This window comes from Pteropus vampyrus, unplaced genomic scaffold (assembly GCF_000151845.1).
Source record: "Pteropus vampyrus isolate Shadow unplaced genomic scaffold, Pvam_2.0 Scaffold22, whole genome shotgun sequence".
Lineage (NCBI taxonomy): Eukaryota > Metazoa > Chordata > Mammalia > Chiroptera > Pteropodidae > Pteropus > Pteropus vampyrus.
In genome coordinates this window covers 14,421,238-14,440,725 of record NW_011888803.1, presented here as the reverse complement: position 1 = coordinate 14,440,725, position 19,488 = coordinate 14,421,238, and the positions used below count along the sequence as shown (strand labels likewise).

The 19,488-nt window shown below is 36.1% G+C and overlaps 1 protein-coding gene across 2 annotated transcripts in view; it reads right to left on the bottom strand.

Moving 5' to 3' along the window:
- FNBP1L (formin binding protein 1 like) overlaps positions 1-5,069 on the bottom strand; it is a 91,079-nt gene extending 86,010 nt beyond the window's left edge. Inside the window, exon 1 of one of the 2 annotated variants that reach the window (XM_023528120.1) lies at positions 4,820-5,069. In XM_023528120.1, the coding sequence (XP_023383888.1) occupies positions 4,820-4,843 (24 nt within the window). In that variant the 5' untranslated portion in view covers positions 4,844-5,069. The remainder of the gene's footprint in view (positions 1-4,819) is intronic. The other variant, XM_023528121.1, reaches the window with a different exon arrangement.
- Between the last annotated feature and the right edge of the window lie 14,419 nt (positions 5,070-19,488).

The window sequence follows — 19,488 nt, the reverse complement described above, 5'->3', positions numbered from 1 at the left end:
TCAGGCTCCATGCCAGGCAGTGTACTGATCTGAAGATATAGCAATGAATCACACCATGAACAAGCAATGAATAAGACATGGTCTCTGCCCTCTAGGAACTTCTCAGGAACCCCCCATATGCAAACCTCTCCTTATTCCAATTATCTTTTCGGTATGTCTGATATAATGTACATAGCCTGAACTAATATATGAAACAGTGTTTAGTTCCTATAAAACAAAGCTTTTATATAATCTTTTCTTCCTGCAGGTATGAATATGCTCCCCAGAAGTGAATTTTTCCTTTTTTGCTATCAAGCTGAAAATGTTTAAAGACTCTAGATTATTAAATAAGATGCCACTTGCAGGTATACATAGAAGGTGCTCCATAATTATAAGCCACTACTATTCTCTTGTCCTATTTTCTGCCTGCAAACATGGGTTGATTTATAGGAAAAAGTAGGTAAAATAGGTTTTTCAGTTTCCAGTCAAACCCACATAGATTGGGGAAGGAGAAAGAGTGAATGTTTTAAGATAAAGACAGGGAAGGGAAATGGAAGCAAGTGATTTAAGGAAGTGGCAATGCAGAGGAGATACTGGTTAGAGGCAGCTTTCCAGCTTCCATCTTATTATAGTCATGACAAAATGATGGCACGAACAAGTGTCTTGATTAACTCTTCCCTTCCTAAACGAATAATAATATAACAATTTCTACCAACAAAAGGGAACGTAAGCTATAAATATTATAACATGACTATTTTCCAAAGATTTGAATGTACAAGGAATAACTAACTATAAGGTGGTAGTCCCACAAGAAAGATAGTATCTAGCATGTGTAGTATGGAGGGAGGAGATTGATAGGAACTAGTCAACAAAAGGCATGCTAGACAATGATATCAATGTAGCACAGAATTTAGAGTTAAGACGGTAATATTACCTCAAAATGACTCTAGGTTTCCTTACAAAGGGTTGTTATAAGTTTTCATAAATCTCACCATACATTGCACAGTGCCTGCTTCCCTATAACAGCCACAATAATTATTTTATTTTTTAAACTAAATTCCTACAGCAGTTTCATGGCCTTTGAAAAAGCAATATAGTTCATTTCATATTGATAAAGTTTTCTTTGTCAACCTCATCTAGAGAATGCCTTCTAAAAATTTTGAAATAATACTGAAGTCAATAGTACATAGTCTAACCATTATAGACTACAATGGGACCAAATTCCTTTGTTCTAGACAAATACATTAATGTGGCCTGATATTTCACCAACTATTTTAGCAGTCCAATCACCAAGTTATCAGTCAGATAAGTTCAAAAGAACCACAATCTGTATAAAATTTTTAACCCAAGTACTAAATTTTAACTTTATCATTTTGGTTTCAGCTTGTTTAGACCTCCTTGAACTGTTATCCAGACCACCTAATCTACCATCACCTACAAAGGCCCTCAGAACCATAAAAATGTCCTCCAGAATGTACTTATTAATCAGTAACCAACATTCTGTGTAATTTAATGAACTATTTATATTAATCAGGCAAAACATGCATGATCACCTACAGGTATTGTTTTAGTCAATGAAAACAATGAAAAAATTAACTCAGTCCCTATACTCAAGGACTCAAAAATCTAGTACACTTAAAACAGAAGTGTTAAAATAGCTACATAAAGTGCTATGAGGACAAAGATAAGGAAGAATTAAAGGGTTAAGACTGGAGGTATTACATAAAGAATCCACTGAATCTATCATCCAATATACATTTTTTCAATTTCTTCCAAAAAGATAAAAGCTTTGTCAAATGCACTTAGCTAATAATATGACAAAAATAACAAATATCACACTCTTAAAACTAAAGGCTAAAAATCACACAAACCAGGAAACTATGGCATAAAATAGGTTTATAATCCCCTATAAATTAAGTCAGATATTTAAACCTACCTTCTAACTTCCAGACTAGTCTCATTTTCCGTGAGGAGCCAATTTTTGAATAAATCATGATATGAATGCAATGTACTCAGCCATATTTTTTCCATATCTATACACACACTCACAACCCATACACAATATTTTTTTCTGCTAAATTTTAATTGGATCTTCAAAAAACTAAAAAGCTATCTCTTAATAAATAAAGCTTATTAACTAAACATAGGACTTCTACAAGGTCCAATTTCCTCACTTGAAAAAGAGCTAATAACAAAATCTGTGCTTTGTGAAATCAATTCATACTTGAACTATTTTTGATTCAGCCACTCTTTCTGTGATAATAAAAAAATCAACACAATGAACAATGCCTAAGATGCTACCTTAGAATTACATTGCACCTTGAAGAAATGAAGACACTGTCCACTCTTTGATATTATCCAGAACAAAAAATCAAGTCTCTGGCACTACCTTACATAAATTCTCATTTGGAACACTAGAAATCCCTTAAAATAGCTCAAATTTATTACCAGTTACCTCCTATCCCATCACGTGAAACTACACATCAGACAAAACCCAACTGGCCTATCACTATTAGTTTTCTCCCCCAGAATCAGTATTAAAGTGGTTCTCTAATTTATTACTTTGTTCTCAAATTTAACATGAGACTTAAGAAGCGTTAAGACAGCAACTCCAATGAATATTATGAGAAATAAACCTGAGTGCATAACTGCATATTATCATTTTTTGTAACAACATGGTCTCAATAATTAAAACTTTGGGACAATAATGTGATCCTAAACATGAAAAAAATATGAGAATCTAAGGTTTAAATATCCAGTTGATATTAGTTATGTCTACATTATTTAGTTCCTAAAAATTTTTCACTCAAGCTCTCAAACCACTAAAAAAATTTAAAACATGAAGATTAAATTTTAAAAGAAAAATAATTCAAAATCATTTTCAAATTTTTCTAAAAGACACAAAACAATTTTTAGTTAAAATGGAAACTCTCATCTTTTCTACAGTTTACCTTTCCAAATTGCTGAGAAACTATTCAAATGCTGAAAGTAAATAACCAAATTACAGGATACAGTGGGGGACTGGTCATCGCTTCTGAATATAGTATATCCTAAAATTAAAAATTTTTTAACTTTAAAAATTGCATTTTAGTCTTCACTAATAGTATATCGTTTCTCTTTAAAATTGTTTTTCTAAAGTGTGAACAAAGTGTTTTTTAATCTAAGTTAAAAGTTAAATCTAAATAATATTCCTCCACGGTTTTCTAATGTATACTCTTAAAAAGTATTGCTTACATTTTTTGCTTCCTCTGAAACGTGGGTCATTTAAGCATGTAAAAATAAAAACGGAAAATAAGACTATACTCATCTCCTTTAATTGATGACACGCTACAAGCAACTCTAGAATTACAAAACCAAATAATATAATCAACTATAGAATGTACAAAACCAAAGGGAAAAGACAATTAATGCCTGAGAATCTAACCTAAGTAAGAGGTTAATTTTACATAATTCATTTACTACATAATCCTACCCAATATAAGAACAATTAATGTTATCTAAGAAACGAAATCTCCTGGAGAGGCTCCTGAGGTTTTTTTTCCTTGGGTGGTGTTTACAGACTAAGGAAACACTTATCTGGAATGTAACAGGAGATTCCTGGACTGGCTACACAGATGTTCAACCAGATGAACTCTAAAGTCTCTTCAATTCTAAAATTCCCAATCTGTGAGTAAAATGTGGAAAAAATAAGAAAACATTTTGCCCTTCAATTAACCGATCTCCTTTCATTCCCGTTCTAACTGCCAGTATGGAGACCAAAAAGTTCTTCCTCCCCTTTCTCTGCAGTGATTTCACGAGATCCTCGTTAACAAAAGGTACGTAAAATATGCACAGGTGGGATAATAAGGGGAGTGGCTGAGGCCAGGCCGCTCTCGGGACAGCGCCCCCACGTCACTGTCCCTCCGCGGCACCTGAGAAATCTCTGCTCTCCACACCTCCACCCTTCCGTGGAGGCGTCGCGAGCAAGCACCTTGGCCAGACACTGGGCATTGTCTGGAGCCTCCAGCGCCCAAGAAAGGCAAGGAAGAAAGAAAAAGATGGAAAACGAGTGAGAATAAAGAACGAAAGGGGAAGTAAAGCAATTGGAAAGCCGTACGCTTCTTTTGGGAAAATTGGCTTCCCCCATCCATCACTCAATTTAACTCATCCCAAAAGGCAACCCCCACGGCCCAAGGTAGCAGCCGGGGTGGCCAAGCGGGAGCTCCCGAAGTTACGCGGGTCGGAACCACGGAGACAGGGAGAAAATGGGCGTGTGGGCTGGGCCTGACTGGCCGGAGGCCGGGCTCGAACAAAGCCGCCGGCTCCCCCTACCTGGAGCTAGAACGGCGGGCGGCGCCTCGCGGATCCCAGAGCAGCCCCGACCCGGCGACGCCCTCGCCCCGGGGACCCTCGCCCGGGCGGGGTCCCACGGCACCCCCCCGCCCACGCCCGCGAACAGCGCCCCTTCGGGACAATGGGGCTCCCTCCCCCGCCTCCAGGCGGGGAGATACAAAGGCAGAGAAGCGCGGCCCGGCACGGAGCCAGGCGTCGGGAAAGTAAAGGCGGAGGAGGGAGAAGGCACGGGAGAGGATGGCGGCGGGCGCGGGAGCCCGCGGGCCGTGCCCCCGGCGTCCGGGCGCTGCCCTCGGCCCCACAGCGGCGGCAGAGGCGGGAACGCAGACCAGCAGCCTTTCAACCCGCGGCCGAGAGGGTCTCCACACAAAGAGGAGCGGGACCCCCAACCTCCGCCCGGGGCGAGGACGGCCCGACGCGCTCCTGCGGCCGACGGTCAGCGGCGCCGGCCCAGCCCACGTCCCTCAGGGGCCGGGGTCCGCGCGGGGCGCCCCTCTCCCGGACTCACCCACAGCTCCGTGCCCCAGCTCATGGCGGAACTCGAAGCGACTCGGGCCGTCTAGCTGCCCCGCTGTCCGTCCGTCGGCTCTGCCGTCAGTCTGCCCGACCTCCCACTGGCTAGCCGGCGGGCTCGCGGCTCTGCTCCTCAGCCTCCGAAGGTGCCGCCACCTCAGGACTCCCCAGTGAGCGAGAAAGAGTCGACTGGGCAAGCCGCCGTCGCCGCCGCGTCCCCGCCTCCCAGAGCCAGCAGGGAGGGGGCCAGGGCGAGGGGAGGCGGGACCTGGGGAGGGGAGGGGGCGGGGCGCGGTGCACCCTGGGATCGGGGCGGACTCGCGGCTTCCCAGCCCCTGCGAGCAGGATACCCTCGCAGGAAAGTCTCCCACCCCACCCGGCTGATCGCCGTGTCTCTTCCCTCCCACCCGCCTCTCGAGTCTGGGACAGTCCCACTGCCGCCCACGCTCGGATCTCTGTTTCCAAGATAGAAAGGGAGAAGGAAGAGACGCCCACCGCCCTTCTCTGCCTTTAGCCCCCTTCGATGAGGCAATTCCAGTCACCCTCCCTTTCTCCTCGCCTCCTCCACTTGAGAGAAACCCTTACAAGGAAACCTCATTCAAATCCTTGCTTTTAGATTGTGGAGAGTTGTGTTTTATTTATAAGAAAAAAGTCTTGATGGTTAAGGTGATCTTGGCAATCACTGAAATGTGTAGAGGTTGAATGTCAAATGTGAATGCAACTTGCCCCCGATTCTATTTTTAATAAAACATTTTAATTTTATAAGTTTTGTCAGGAAATTATATAAAGAGTCAGATCTTTCAGCATTCGTTTGGGGATGTTGCCATGACACGAGATGGAGGACATGGACAAATATGTCTCATCACCTGCAGGAAATGAGAAGGGAGCTTGCCCTTTATCTGTAATGTGCACTTTGTGTATGGGGCTGCACCGGTAGCCAGATTCCTCCTCGATAGTGCAAAGAACTCATTCGGAACTGCAAATATCTCTCATTCAGTATGTCGGAATCTTGGAGGCAGGTCCACCATTTCCTTTTTCCTCTGTGGAATTACTGCCTAGCCTTTCTGAGCAATCATTAACTGCAGTCAGCAAGTTTGGCTGCAGCTATTAGATATAAAGTACACTTAACGACTCCCTGACATGCTTTAGCATTAATTGCTCGCCTTAAACACACACACACACACACACACACACACACACACACACACACACACACACACACTCAATCTAATCACTAGTAGAGTACTCCTCAGTGTGTCATGACAGTTGAGTGTCTTAAAAATTCTCCCTAAAAAAGGAACTCTCTCTCTCATACACTGCTAGTGGGAATGTAAACTGGTAGAGCCACTGCGGAAAACAGTATGGAGGTTCCTCTCAAAAAATTAAGAATTGAGCTACCATATGACCCAGCAAACTTTCTTATAGGTAGCTACCTGAAACTTTTAAAAACATTTATTCAGAAAGTTGTATGTATTCTTCACTGCAGCATTAGTCACTGTAGCCAAGTGTCCTTTGATGGATGATTAGTTAAAGAAAATGTGGCACATATATACAATGGAATACTACTCAGCCATAAGAAGGTTGAAATAGTGCCATTTGAGACAACATGGATGGATCCTGAGAGTGTCGTGCTAAGGGAAATAAGACAGAAAAGGACAAGAATATGATTTCACTCAGATGTTGGATATAAAACAGAAAGCAATAAACAAAATCAACGAACTTATATACACAGACAACAGTAGGAAGATTACCAGAGGCAAAGGGGGGTGAGGGTAGGATGAAGAGGGTAAAGGAGTCAAATATATGGTGACAGAGGGAAGCTAGACTTTGGGTGGTGAACACACAATGCAATATACAGATGATGTATTATAGAATTGTACAGTTGAAACTTAATATAATGTTATTAACCAGTCACCTCAATAAATTTAATTTTCAAAAGTAAAAAATTAAAATAAATAATAAAAATAAAAAGAAGTTCTCCCTACCAATGCATCTGAAATTCTTCCCCTATAGGGCCTGCTCAGGTGCCCCAATTTCTTTTGCTTCAATCCTTATCCCTGCATAGCTGTGCTCCCTCTTGGGGGTTGAGGCAAATAGCCTGAGGCCTCTTGACAGTCCAGCCATAACTCTTGCTAAATTCTTTGCCGCCCTTCTCTGAGTCCAGCTTGAGCTGGACAAACACCCTCTTCTAAATGGCCAAATTATAAATGCTTAAGTATGCTGTGGAGTGAAAAGGCTGCGAAGCACTGATAGAACACTTTCTCTTTTCAATATTTTTATACGCGGTTTCTATTTCAACTAAAATTTCTTTAAGGTGATTTATATCACCTAATACTGCTTTCCACCTCTCCTCTCCCTTCCTCTCACTGCCTAGACATCATAAATATATTTAGCAATTTAATTACAAGTAATATTTACTAGTAATGGAAAATAAATTTATTAAACGAAGATCTCATTATTTAGAACCATTCCAATACTAATGTGAAACAAAAACTTTGGAGACCACGAGTTTTCCTGAAAGAGGGTTTATTGAGCCATATGGCTAGCCAGAGAAAGGACCAGGCCCTGAAGCATGCAGTCTAAACCATCGGCAGCTGGACTAGATGGAGAAGACAAACATGTCCAAAGTTCTGAGATTGACAGGGTCTTTTCATACAATAAGTTTGGAAAAGAATGATGTTAAGTTGTTTTGAAATAATGTACAGTGGCTAGAGATAAAAGGAGAAGGGAAACGGTAAAGCCAGGAAAGTTCTAGGATAGGTGACTAGTCCAAAAGGAAGAAGCATTTGTTGCTTCTGGACTGGTTGTGGGCAACAGTCTGGAAACTTCATGTCAAGCACCATGGCTTGACAGCTGGTGGTCCACTATGCTTTCTAAAGAAGTGCTGAAATAACTGCCTGAAAGTTGATTCAAAGTTTCAACATACATTCAGTAATATGAGCAGTTTTTTGTTAGTTTTGGCCTGCAGGCTGCTAACTCATTAACTTTCCTGACTCTTCCTCCCACCCTCTGGCCTGCTGTAGTTTAATTTTAGGACATCTCAGATATTTTTTTTCTTGTCACTAAGATTTATTTTTATCTAAGTATTGTCATAAAATTTAAGCCATATAGAGCATAATTTACATACTTTCCCTTAAAAAAGTAAAATAATCTATGATTCACATTAAAGATTATCTCCTGGGATGAACATTTTTCTTCCAAAATTTCCAAACAGAACTCCACACATGGAACAATTAATTTCTCTTCAAAAAGTTAGGTTTGGGGGCATCAAATTCAGATAAAATTTGTTATCCTACATAATTATAACATTTAAATATAATACATATGACCGATTTAAATTGATCATCTCTTTGACATAATTATTTGTAACTTACAAAATTCTTTCATGATTTTAAAATTCACTATTTACTTCAACAAAGTCTTTAAGCAAAATGATTAAAAAGTGAAAACTATTACGACAAAAGAATAAATTGTTTTGTGTTATACTTTGTCACAAAAATAATAAAGATTAATTAGAGTTCAAAGTATTCCTTCTTATAAAAATTCTCTAAAATAATATATGGGCATTTTGGTTAACAAACATCCAGAAATGTTTTACACACACGTATATAGTCTCATACACAAATATATATGATCAGCATGGCAGTTTATAAAGCTGTTGATTTTTTACATGATCAGAATCTGTTGGGTATTAAATTATTTTTATATGTAAGACGTATTCTATATGGACCCTGACAAGGCATTTTGTGAGCTATTTAAACACATGATTTTTATTCCTAAAAAAAGGTAAAACATAAGTTAGCATCTTGAAAGTAAAATTTCTTTAGTACAACATTAATCTATTATTAATGTATTCCAGATGCCACCTCCCCATCACATTTTGCATCATTAAATGATACAAAATTCTGTCAGCCAATTATCTTACACCTTTTTGCTACTTGACCTATTTTGGCAATTTATTACCACATAGTTTCTATTTCATATTACATATTTTATAGGGTAATCAACGATAAGAAGGAATTGAGGAAATAATGTTATTCTAGCTTTCTCCAAATATTTTGACAATGGAGGCACTCTACTGAGTAAACTTGAAAGAGCTCAAAGCATACAGGTTCATTAGCAATTTTTAAAATTATTAAATTATCTTTTTATTAATTATGGAAAATAAACTTTTACTGAATGCATTTTCTCTTTAAGCACATGTTTGAACTCTGCTCTATGATAAGCCATTGCAGTGTTATCTTTTATCATATATTAATTCAAACATAAGTTCCTTTTATAAATTTTTTTATGTTAGAAACATTTAGCTAATGCCCTTTCCAGTTTCAATTTTTCCCTGTGTGAATTCCCTTTAAGTCATATTGTGAAACATAGTTGTTTGCTGCTACATTCTGGAATGTAGAATAATTTAGTAGTCCAATTCATCAACCTCTAACCATAAATCAATCTCTTAAAATTAAATTTTTGCAAAATTTTATTCCCTATGTAAAGTTAAATTTTATTCCCTATGTCTTAAGCACTTTTTTAAAAGGTGTTTTCAAAGAAAAATAAAGCTTTATATCAATTTGATATTTGGAGTATAGAAAGATTTTCTTAGCATATATGTATCAATATCTCATCCATAAATGGTTACCGATCATGTAGAATTTCCACTATTGAAAGGAAACAATCTCTAAACAATAGCAATTTCTTTCTTATCATTCATTTATCTTAGGACTATTAAAATTAAAACTATAACAGCAGTGTCCACAAATAGAATTACTATCTACATAGGTAGGCCAGATCAAGTTAAAACAATTTTAAGAATATTAAAACAATGCACTTGTCACCTTCATTTTAATGCTTCGAATGGAGCACCACACCTAAAACAGGATGATAGTAGAATCTTAATCCATGCTAGCCAAATGAAGAATGACACCGGCTAGTTAACAGTCATCGCTACTTTCTGTATTGCCGGCAGTTTTCCTACCGAGAATTGGAAGAAATCCAAGATTTCAGGAGCATAGTCGAAGGTGGCTCACTGAAGAAAAAGGAAGAAAGAAAAGAGAAAAAAAGGAAGGAAAGAAAGAAGGAAGGAAGGAAGGAAGGAAGGAAGGAAGGAAGGAAGGAAGGAAGGAAGGAAGGAAGGAAGGAAGGAAGGAAGGAAGGAAGGAAGGAAGGAAACAACCTACCATTTTGTTTTGGGGAATTCTTCTCTCTGTTACTAAATCCAGTTAAAGCATTTTTAAATAATTGTTCTAATGAAACTTGGCAAAAAGTAAAAGAAAATTCTGTATGAATATAATAGATCTGTTTAAAGAGGTAACTCATTTTCACTTTTCTATGATGATAAGTTCCCTCCCACTGGTTATTATAGAACCCTGCAACTTTAAAAGCATTTAGGTATTTATTTAGGTTAAATTCTCTTTAGAGCCAGGAAATCTGGTAAAACAAAAGTTACAGATTTCTACAGGTGTTTATTACACTTTCCCAAACCCATTCGAATTTCCTCTAATTAAATTAAGTATTCCTTTCGTTTGTTTGATTGTTTGTTTTGTGGGGTTTTGGCCTCTGCTGAAAAATTTCAGGATATGCACATCAATTAACAGAAAGAACACCTAGTTCTTTCTTTTCTTTCTATGAAATTCAATCAGATTTCATATGCACTTATAGAAATAAAACCAGCTTCCACAGGCTCACAATTGTTACATTTTCAAGAATTTTGCAAACAAGTTGCTAAAAATGTTAGCTTTATATCAGTCATGGTGAGAGTATTTTTTACCATGGAACCTGATAAATGCTACAAATCAGGGTTGTTTTTTCCCTTGGACAACTAATTGTTAAACACCAGCACTGTCTAAATCCTGTGCAGATTAACAGTGAAGGAAATGAAAATAAACCTTTAGCTGCTAAGTAAGAACAATTCCAAAATGAAATGATAAAAATTAATTTTATTGCATTCATTCAGATGTATTTGGGATATTCAAGGTCTAATAGGATCATAATTTTTTCTTCATTTCCTATGTAACAGAATTACCCATTATGGTAATCCTTGTTTCTACTGTCAACATTAGATTCCAATGTTTGTAAGTCTTTGTCACTGGATATTTATTATAATACCTTACTGATTTACTTAAACAGTCATATATCACAATTTTGCATCCTCCATGTATGGACTTTACACTACCTAAGAGTCAATGCATAACACTATTTTTCTTAATAATACAGATGATTTAAATAATCAAAATGAAAACTTCCCTCTATGCTAGTTCTCTTATCCTTATCCAAACTCAGTTAACTAAGATTTTAATGCTCATTTTAAAGACCAAATACCTCAGACTTTAGATATTTTAAGTTTTTTGAAAGTAAGATAATTTACTACATATAAATTCGAGCTATTTTTTTATTTCGGTGACCACTTCATGGTAACATTAGATGAAATAGCCCATTAGATAAAGTAAGTTAAAGCCACTTATTTTGAAATAAGCCAACAGATATCCAGTTTCTGGTTAAACTCTGATTATTTGGCTTGAACCTGAAGAGCCTGGTCCTGTAACTATAATTTAGATCATCTCAAAATAGGACATTCTAAAGAGAATTAGTTTAAATAGCTTCCAATGGATCAAAATTTTCTGTGCGGTTGCCATATTTAGCAAATAAAAATAGGGGACTCCCAGTTACATTTGAATTTCAGATATTGAAAATATTACATGAGATGTACTTATACTAAAAATGTTTTGTTGTCTATCTGAAATTCAAATTCAAAAGGGCATCTTGTTTTTATCTGGCAACACTAAGTACTCAGTGTGATCTTAAACACCTGAGGTCAAGGACTCTTAACCAGATGAATTTAGACCATAGGTTTGATGGAGTTGGTGAACACCTGAAATTGGATGTAAAATATTTTTAATTAGTCGGTAGCTTTTTCTGGGGAACAAAAACATAGCTTTTATCAGTGGTTCTTAATGAAGAGTTTGCTTTAAAATCTCTCAGAAAGCTTGTAAAAAAATTTGTGCCTGACAAAGTTGAGGACAGTGGGTAGGTGATGCTATCACTTTTGTTTAATAGAGGGAGGAACTTTTTACTATGCATTTATATGCACGGAATGCTTCTAGAAAGATACACAAGGAACTGGAAGTAGTGGTTACCTCTGGAGAAGAGAACGAGAAGACTGGGGTAAGAAGAAGTCTTACTTTTCACGATTACTCTTTTGTACCATTTGATTTTATCACATTGTCCACATCTTATCTATTTGGAAATACAAAAACAACAGTGCCTATGCCTCTCTCTAGGCTTCTTAAGTCAGAATTTCTAAAATTTTAGTGGTTGGGCCATAATATTTGTGTACGTTTCTGAGTTTTTTTGTTTTTGTTTTTGTTTTTAACTCCACAGAGTATTTTGATTATACATTGAAATCACTCACTCGCTGTTCTGTGGCATTTGCCACAAAAACAACAAAACAAATACATACACTCCATACTCACGCACATACCGTTCTCTGTATTTCCTAGGGAAGACCCAGAAAATGAATGACTCACTTCAGCACAACTGGAAAAGTTCCGCGTAGAGCTGACAGGGGGTGAGTCATACCAGTCCACATTCAGAGGTAGTGAAACAAGAAACTGCTCAATGTTTTAAGTCGAAGGCTCAGGAGAGCGAACTCCTAATTATGTTTTTAGTCACTAGATTACATTATGGACTAACTGAGTACATAGTTGCTTATTCCCTCTATTAATTAACCTGCCTTTTCTGCACTTCTCATAGGTGGGGCCAGGGTTAGTAAGGGCCTGCCATTCCTAGCAACTCTTCTTATGTCCTGGCATCATAGAAATTTGCCCAGCCTGGTTCAAAGAGACAGCCCTACCTGTTAACAATTTACCTCATCCTACCCACTGCCCAGCATATGTCATCCAGTGTTCAAGGAATGACTGCAATTCTTCAGGATTAAACCTGCAAAGAGGAAACATGCATCCAGCTGGGTGTGCTAAAGCACTACCTGCATCATTCTCCTGAAGTCGGCCTGAAAAAAGTGTCTCTTCTTTATCTATACTTCCGTTCATTTCAGCAAAATTGGCAGGAAAGAATTTCTTCATAGACAACTTATAGCTGAGAAAAAAAATAAAATTTTATTCCCTTTTCTTAGGGTTCTATTTCTGGTCCATTTTGCCCAAAGAAAAGGAATACCACAAGTTACATGACTGCACCCCAACTTATGCAATGCATTTGATTTCACTCACAAAAACCTCTGAATGTTATTATGAACCTGTGCCCTAAAAGTAGTGTCTGGTATTCTTTTATTGATAGTAGTCCTAAGGGTTTTCTTAGAGATCCTTCCTCAGCCTCCAAATTGGGTAATTTCTGCAGTTATCATGGGTAGTTCACTTATTCTTTGGAAGACAGTAGTCTAAAATTTCCCTTGATAATGCTAAATATTTTCTTGGTTAAAAGGATACAGGATAGTCACCCTAAAATCCTTAAGTTGGTATGTTTAGAAAAAAGAAATAATACAGAACTGAGAATTTTGTATTTTCTCTAGAATATTGATATTCAAGAACCTTCACAATATGGCCTCTAAACTCTCCACATACCTCCTACCACTCCCTGCCATTGTTCCTACGCTCCAGCCGTACACAACTGCACTTAGTTCCATGACTGCCTGAGTACTCTGTCACATCTCTGTGCATGTGTTCTTCTCCATCCGGTTAACTCTTACCCATTCTCAAAGACTCAGCTCACATGTGATGAGTCTGAGACATCGTCCATGAATCTTCTTTTCCTTCTTCTTTCCTCTCCTGAATTTGAACTTGGTGCTCCTTTGTATGTTCTTAGTATTATTCTTGGTACCCAGCCCTGAGCAGATAACAATTCAAATAGTCTTTTAACTTGTGTGTCTCTTTTGAGGACAGGACTATTCCTGGCACCGAATAGGTACTTGATTAATATTTAATAAGTGAATATCGAAAGTTCTCCAAATAATAAATCAAAATTTACATTCTACATAACATTAAAGTGTTTAACTATAGATATAAGTAAGTCATATTTCTGGGATTGATTTTCAGATTCTTTTACCTCAAACACCTACTGTCCCATTCTTATTTATTTGCTTTCAAATTACCAATAAACAAGATTTAAATATGAGTCAAAAAATCTTAAAATGAAAATTATTTATGAAATAATGTTCTTAACTGTACTCTTTTTTATACAGGAAAAGCATTGGTAAGAGCTAATTATTTTAGCTGTGTAAAATGCACAGAAATTTTTGTAGATTTTTTAAAATAAATCCTCTCAAACTTAATTTTTTGAAATTGTACATAAAAATGGCATCGGTTAAAAATAAAATGACCTCAGTTACCATTTTTTAAATTGTTCAGAAATCCAGGCTAAAAGAAACTCTTTAAAAATTAATAAAAGAAATCAGGAAGACCAAAGCAAGCATGACTTCTCTATACTTGGCAAAAGATCTTCAGAGATGAGTCAAGTGCTTATTAAATAGTGAATAATCCCCCAAAAGGAAGCACGCTTAAGGCTGATTTTTTTAAAGTATGGAGAAAGTCAATTCAACTCTGACTCCAAAACTTCTAATCTAAACATGTTATCTTTTGCTATTGCTTTCCTAAGGAATTATACTTGCAAATATATAATTAATCAAAATAATACATTTAAATGTATTTAAGTATAAGAGATAATTTGGCAAGGCTTACATAGAAAGATAGCCAGATAAGGCCGTATGTGAAAATATATAATCATAAACTTCAAGAAGTAGTAAACAAGTTAATCTACATTCAAGCATAGGAGTTATAAAGTACAGAAATAATTTTAGAATACAACACTTCTTGTTTAAAACCACATAATTAGATGTTTATAATCACAAATCTTGTTTTTTAAATATATGAGGACAAAGATGCATATTTTTTGTGGGGTTTTTTTCACCTTTTACCAAGCAAACTATACAGAGGTGGGAATGAGAACACTTAATTTTATATTATTGTTTTCTAAAGGTTGAATGTGTTCGTGTTTCCCTAGCTTGATGGTAACATCTTCAAAGGTTTAGATTAGGTCAGTCACAAGGCGGATTAATACAAGCTTCGAAGTCGATTAATTGATTTTAAAGCGTCAGCAGGATCATGTCTAAATCCATTAATTTGCTTCGCTTCAAGCAAATTGTTTGTTTATCCTTACCTTAAATTCTCCCAAGAAAGGAGAGTTTGAAACTCCCCAGAAAATGCAATACGTTTTGGGTAATGATGAAACTATCCCCTATTATAATCAAATGTGTTCGGGTTTTGTCAAGACTATGCAACTATCTACATATTAAAGGATTTTAATGGGAGTTTTTAATGGCATTTTTTCCCCAGAAAAGTTCTACCAAATGATGAACTTTGCTAATTATGGATGTGCTCTAATTTACACTCTAATTTACATGAACCTTATACAGCTATTTAATATCTGAACATAAAACACTCATGTTAGTATCGCAGAGTAATAAAGCTGTAGCCTCTTTAACAAATAATGCTGAATCAACTAGATACCCACATGGAAAAAAATGAATCGACCCCTAAAATTCAATTCCAGGTAGATTTTAGATCTAACTGTGAAAATTAATATAGTGAAGTTTCTAGAACAAACTGTATGAGATTATCTTCATTACTTGCTGGAGGCAGAAATTTTTTAAACAAGATACAATAAGCACTAACCATAAAAGAAAAATGATAAATTAGAGGACATTAAAGTTTATCGAAAAATACTTTTACGAGACTGTAAAGACAGAGTCAGAATGGGAGAATATATAGCAATACATACACCCAACGAAGGACTCATATCTAGTATATGTAAAGAACTCCTATAAAACAATAAGATAGATCACATGATAGAAAATTGGCAAAATACAAGAACCAGCACTTCACATAACATTTATATAGTTTACAAATATATTGAAAAATACTTAACCTTATTAGATATCAGAGAAATGCACATTAAAGCCCTCAGTGAAATATTGCTACATGTCTCTAACAATGGCTAAAATTTACAAGACTGACAATACCAAGTGTTTGTGAAAATATGGAACAATGGAAATTCTCACATGTTGCTAGTGGAAGTGTCAGTTACTACAACTTTGAACTATTTGGCAATATCACACACTATATGACCCAAGAATTCTACTCCTAGATATATACTCAAAAGCAATACATTCATATGTACACCAAAAGGCATCTAAAAGGATATTTGTAGCAACAATTATTTGTAATAGCTAAATACTGGAAACAACCCAAATTTCCTTCAGCAGTAGAAAGAATAAATAAGGGTACATTCATATAATAAGTTACCATAAAGAAAAAGAATAAAATATGTCTACAGGCAAAAGAACAAAAAATATTCAACAAAAGAAGTCAGACACAAAAATACATAATTACATTTATAAAATTTCTCAAAACATAAAAACCTAAATTATAATGTTAGAAGTGAGGATAATGTTTAATTCTTGGGAGAAAGGAGTGGGTAATGATTGGGATGGAGCACAAGAGGGGTCTTCTGAGATACTGGTAATGTTCTTTCATTTTATCTGGATGAGGCTGAAACAGGTGTTTTCACTTTTTAATGATACTTCAAACTGGTTGTAGATTTGTCCATTTTGTATATATGTTATAATTAAATTTTTAGAAAGTTTATTTAAAAAACATCTCTTCAGGGTTCTTATTTATCTTGTAAAATAACTCTGGTTTCCAAAAGGAATGTTGGATCATTTACAATGTGTTTCGATATGCACAGAACTTTTCAGAAACATGTCTACTGAATAACAAGTTGCATCTATGCAAACCATTATTAAACATAAGGGAAGGGAGTTTAATCATTGCATTAGTTTTGACTGCCATCTAATGGCAAGAATGCTACATTTACAGAAGCAAACAACCTGTTCCTGCAGTGAGCAAAAGAACATTCATTGACTTTGGCTACAATTTGCAGGACGGCTTTTCGGTAGAATTTATCATCTGCAAATATTAGGTAAATATTTGAATGTGATGTAAGTATTAAGTGTAATGTTAGGACATGAAAACATTAGGATATGATGCAAATATTATGATATTCATTTAGGATTATTAAATCTGAAACAGAATTTTCCATTTCTTTGTGAAAGAAGTTCATGACCCAATTAGAATTTTTATCCTTTCTCTTGACCAGACTTTACAATCCTTACAGATTATAGCCCACTTAGTACAGCAAATATCAGACAACAACACAATTCTTGTTACCATGAAAATCTAAAATGAGAAATAGACTTAGTATGTGTAATTCAATGCCTTGAATACAGTATAAACAGTGCTTAGTACAAAGCATTAGATTAATGTCCTGCTTAAAGCAGTCTACTTGAACTGCAGATTTTTAGTGGGATTTTAAGAGTAGGGTCCATGTGGCATGGTACTATAGTCTAACATAGAAGGAACATGTACTGCGATAAAATCTACAATTAAAAGAGAAAGGTAGAGAAATCCAAGGTGAGAATTGTAAATGAGAATAAGCACTTTTGAGCCTCAGGTATTAACTAGATATTTTTGAAAGTGAAGAACAATTTCCTAGGCAGAACTTCTGAAAGAATTTTTTAAGATAACTAGCAACATTTTTGGTGGGTTTCAACAATTTCTATGGAAAATAAAAAAGAGAGAGAGAGAGAAAATTGGAAAAGAGGAAGTTTTGGTTATATTTCTTCTGACATTCTACTTCTTATTACAACCAGTTTGATTATCAAGTAGTCAAGATGAATATGGTTTCATCCTCCAGCAAAATGCCCCAACCCTTTACATTTAATCCAAACAGAACGAATCGTTTTGTTTTATTAATAGCTTTATTGAGGCATAATTGACATAATAAACTGTACGTATGTAAACCAGTATATATATATATATATATATACTCATTAAACCATCACGACAATCAAGATTATGAATATATGTCACCCCAAAAGGTGGTCATGTGACCCTTTGCAACTCAAACCTTCCTCTCCCTATCCTGCTTTGTCCCTAGGCAGTTATTGATTTGCTTTTGTTTATTCTAGATAAATCTGTGTTCTTGAATTTTATATAAATGGAATCATGATGTATGTACTCTTTATTGTCTGGCTCTTTTTACTCAGTGCAATTATTTGAAATCATCTTTGTTGTTGCTGTATAAATAGTTAATTCCTTTTTATTCTTGAGTAGTGTTCCATTGCGTGGATATAGCACAATTTGTTTATTTACTTGTTGATGGACATTTAGGTTATTTTTGTTTTACAAATAAACTACTTGTAAATATTACAAATAAAGCTACCATGAACATATGTGTAAAAGTATTTGTGTGAATCTATGCTTTCATTTGGGGGAATGATTATTTAAAAGTGTTTGCCAGACTGAATAATGACCCACCGAAGATGCCCAGAACCTGTGAATATGTTACCTTATATGAATGTACTTTGCAGATGTGGTAGATTATCCTAATTATCCAAGTGGGCCTATTGTATCACAAGCATTCTTATAAGATGGAAGCAGAAAAGTTAGACAGAAAATGAAGTGATGATGGAGCAGAGAGACTGGAAGATGTTATGCTACTGGCTTTGAAGATGGAGGACGGGACCACATAGGCAAGGAATGTAGGCAGCCTCAAGAAGATAGGGGCAAAGAAATTAATTCTCACCTGGAGCCTCCAAAAGAAACCAGCCCTGCCAACACCTGGTGAGATTTCTTTTTGGACTTTTGACCTCCAAAACTACAAGATAATAAATTTATGTTGTTTTAAGTCATAGGTTTGTGATAATTTGTTACAGCAGCAATAGAAATTATGTAATAGAATGTAATGAGTAGGTTATATAGTAAGTTTCTGTTCAGCTTTTTAAGATTCTTCACATTATTTTCAAAAGAAAATGCACCATTTTACATTTCCACTAGTAATGAATGAGAGTTCCAGTTGCTTCACATGCTCACCATACTTAGTACTATCAGTCTTTTTATTTTTAACATTCTATTGACTATATGGTAGTATCTCATCAGGGTTTGAATTTGCATTTCTCTAATGAATAATGATGTTCAGCATCAGGTCATGTATTTATTGCCATTCCTATATATCTTCTTTGGTGAAGTGACCATTTAAATCTTTTATCGATTTAGAAAACTGAATTGTCTTCTTATTTTTGAGCTGTGTAACTTCTTTATGTATTTTAGATACCAGTCCCTCCTGGATATATGTTTTGCAAATATTTTATCCAGTCCATAACACCATCTTTTATATTTTTTGAAGCTATCTCTGTGTCCCAGTATGTGGTTGATTCTTGAGAATGTTTCATGTGCACTAGAAAAGAATGTATAAGCAGCTGTTTTGGGATGGAAGTCTCTGTATAAGTCAATTATGTCCACTTGGTCTAATGTGTCTTTTAAGGACGTTATTTCCTTATTGATTTTTCTGTTTGGATGATTTGTCCGTATCTGACAGTGGGTATTTAGGTGCCCTACTACAATGGTGTTTTGGTCTGTTTCTCCCTTTAGTTCTGTTAGTAATTGCTTTATATATTTCGGGGCTCCCTGATTGGGAACATAGATATTAATAAGTATTATGTCTTCTTGGTACATGAGTCTCTTTATTATTATGAAGTGTCCCTCAGTGTCTTTCTTTATCTTTTTAATTTTGAAGTCTATTTTGTCCCCTATTAGTACTGTTACT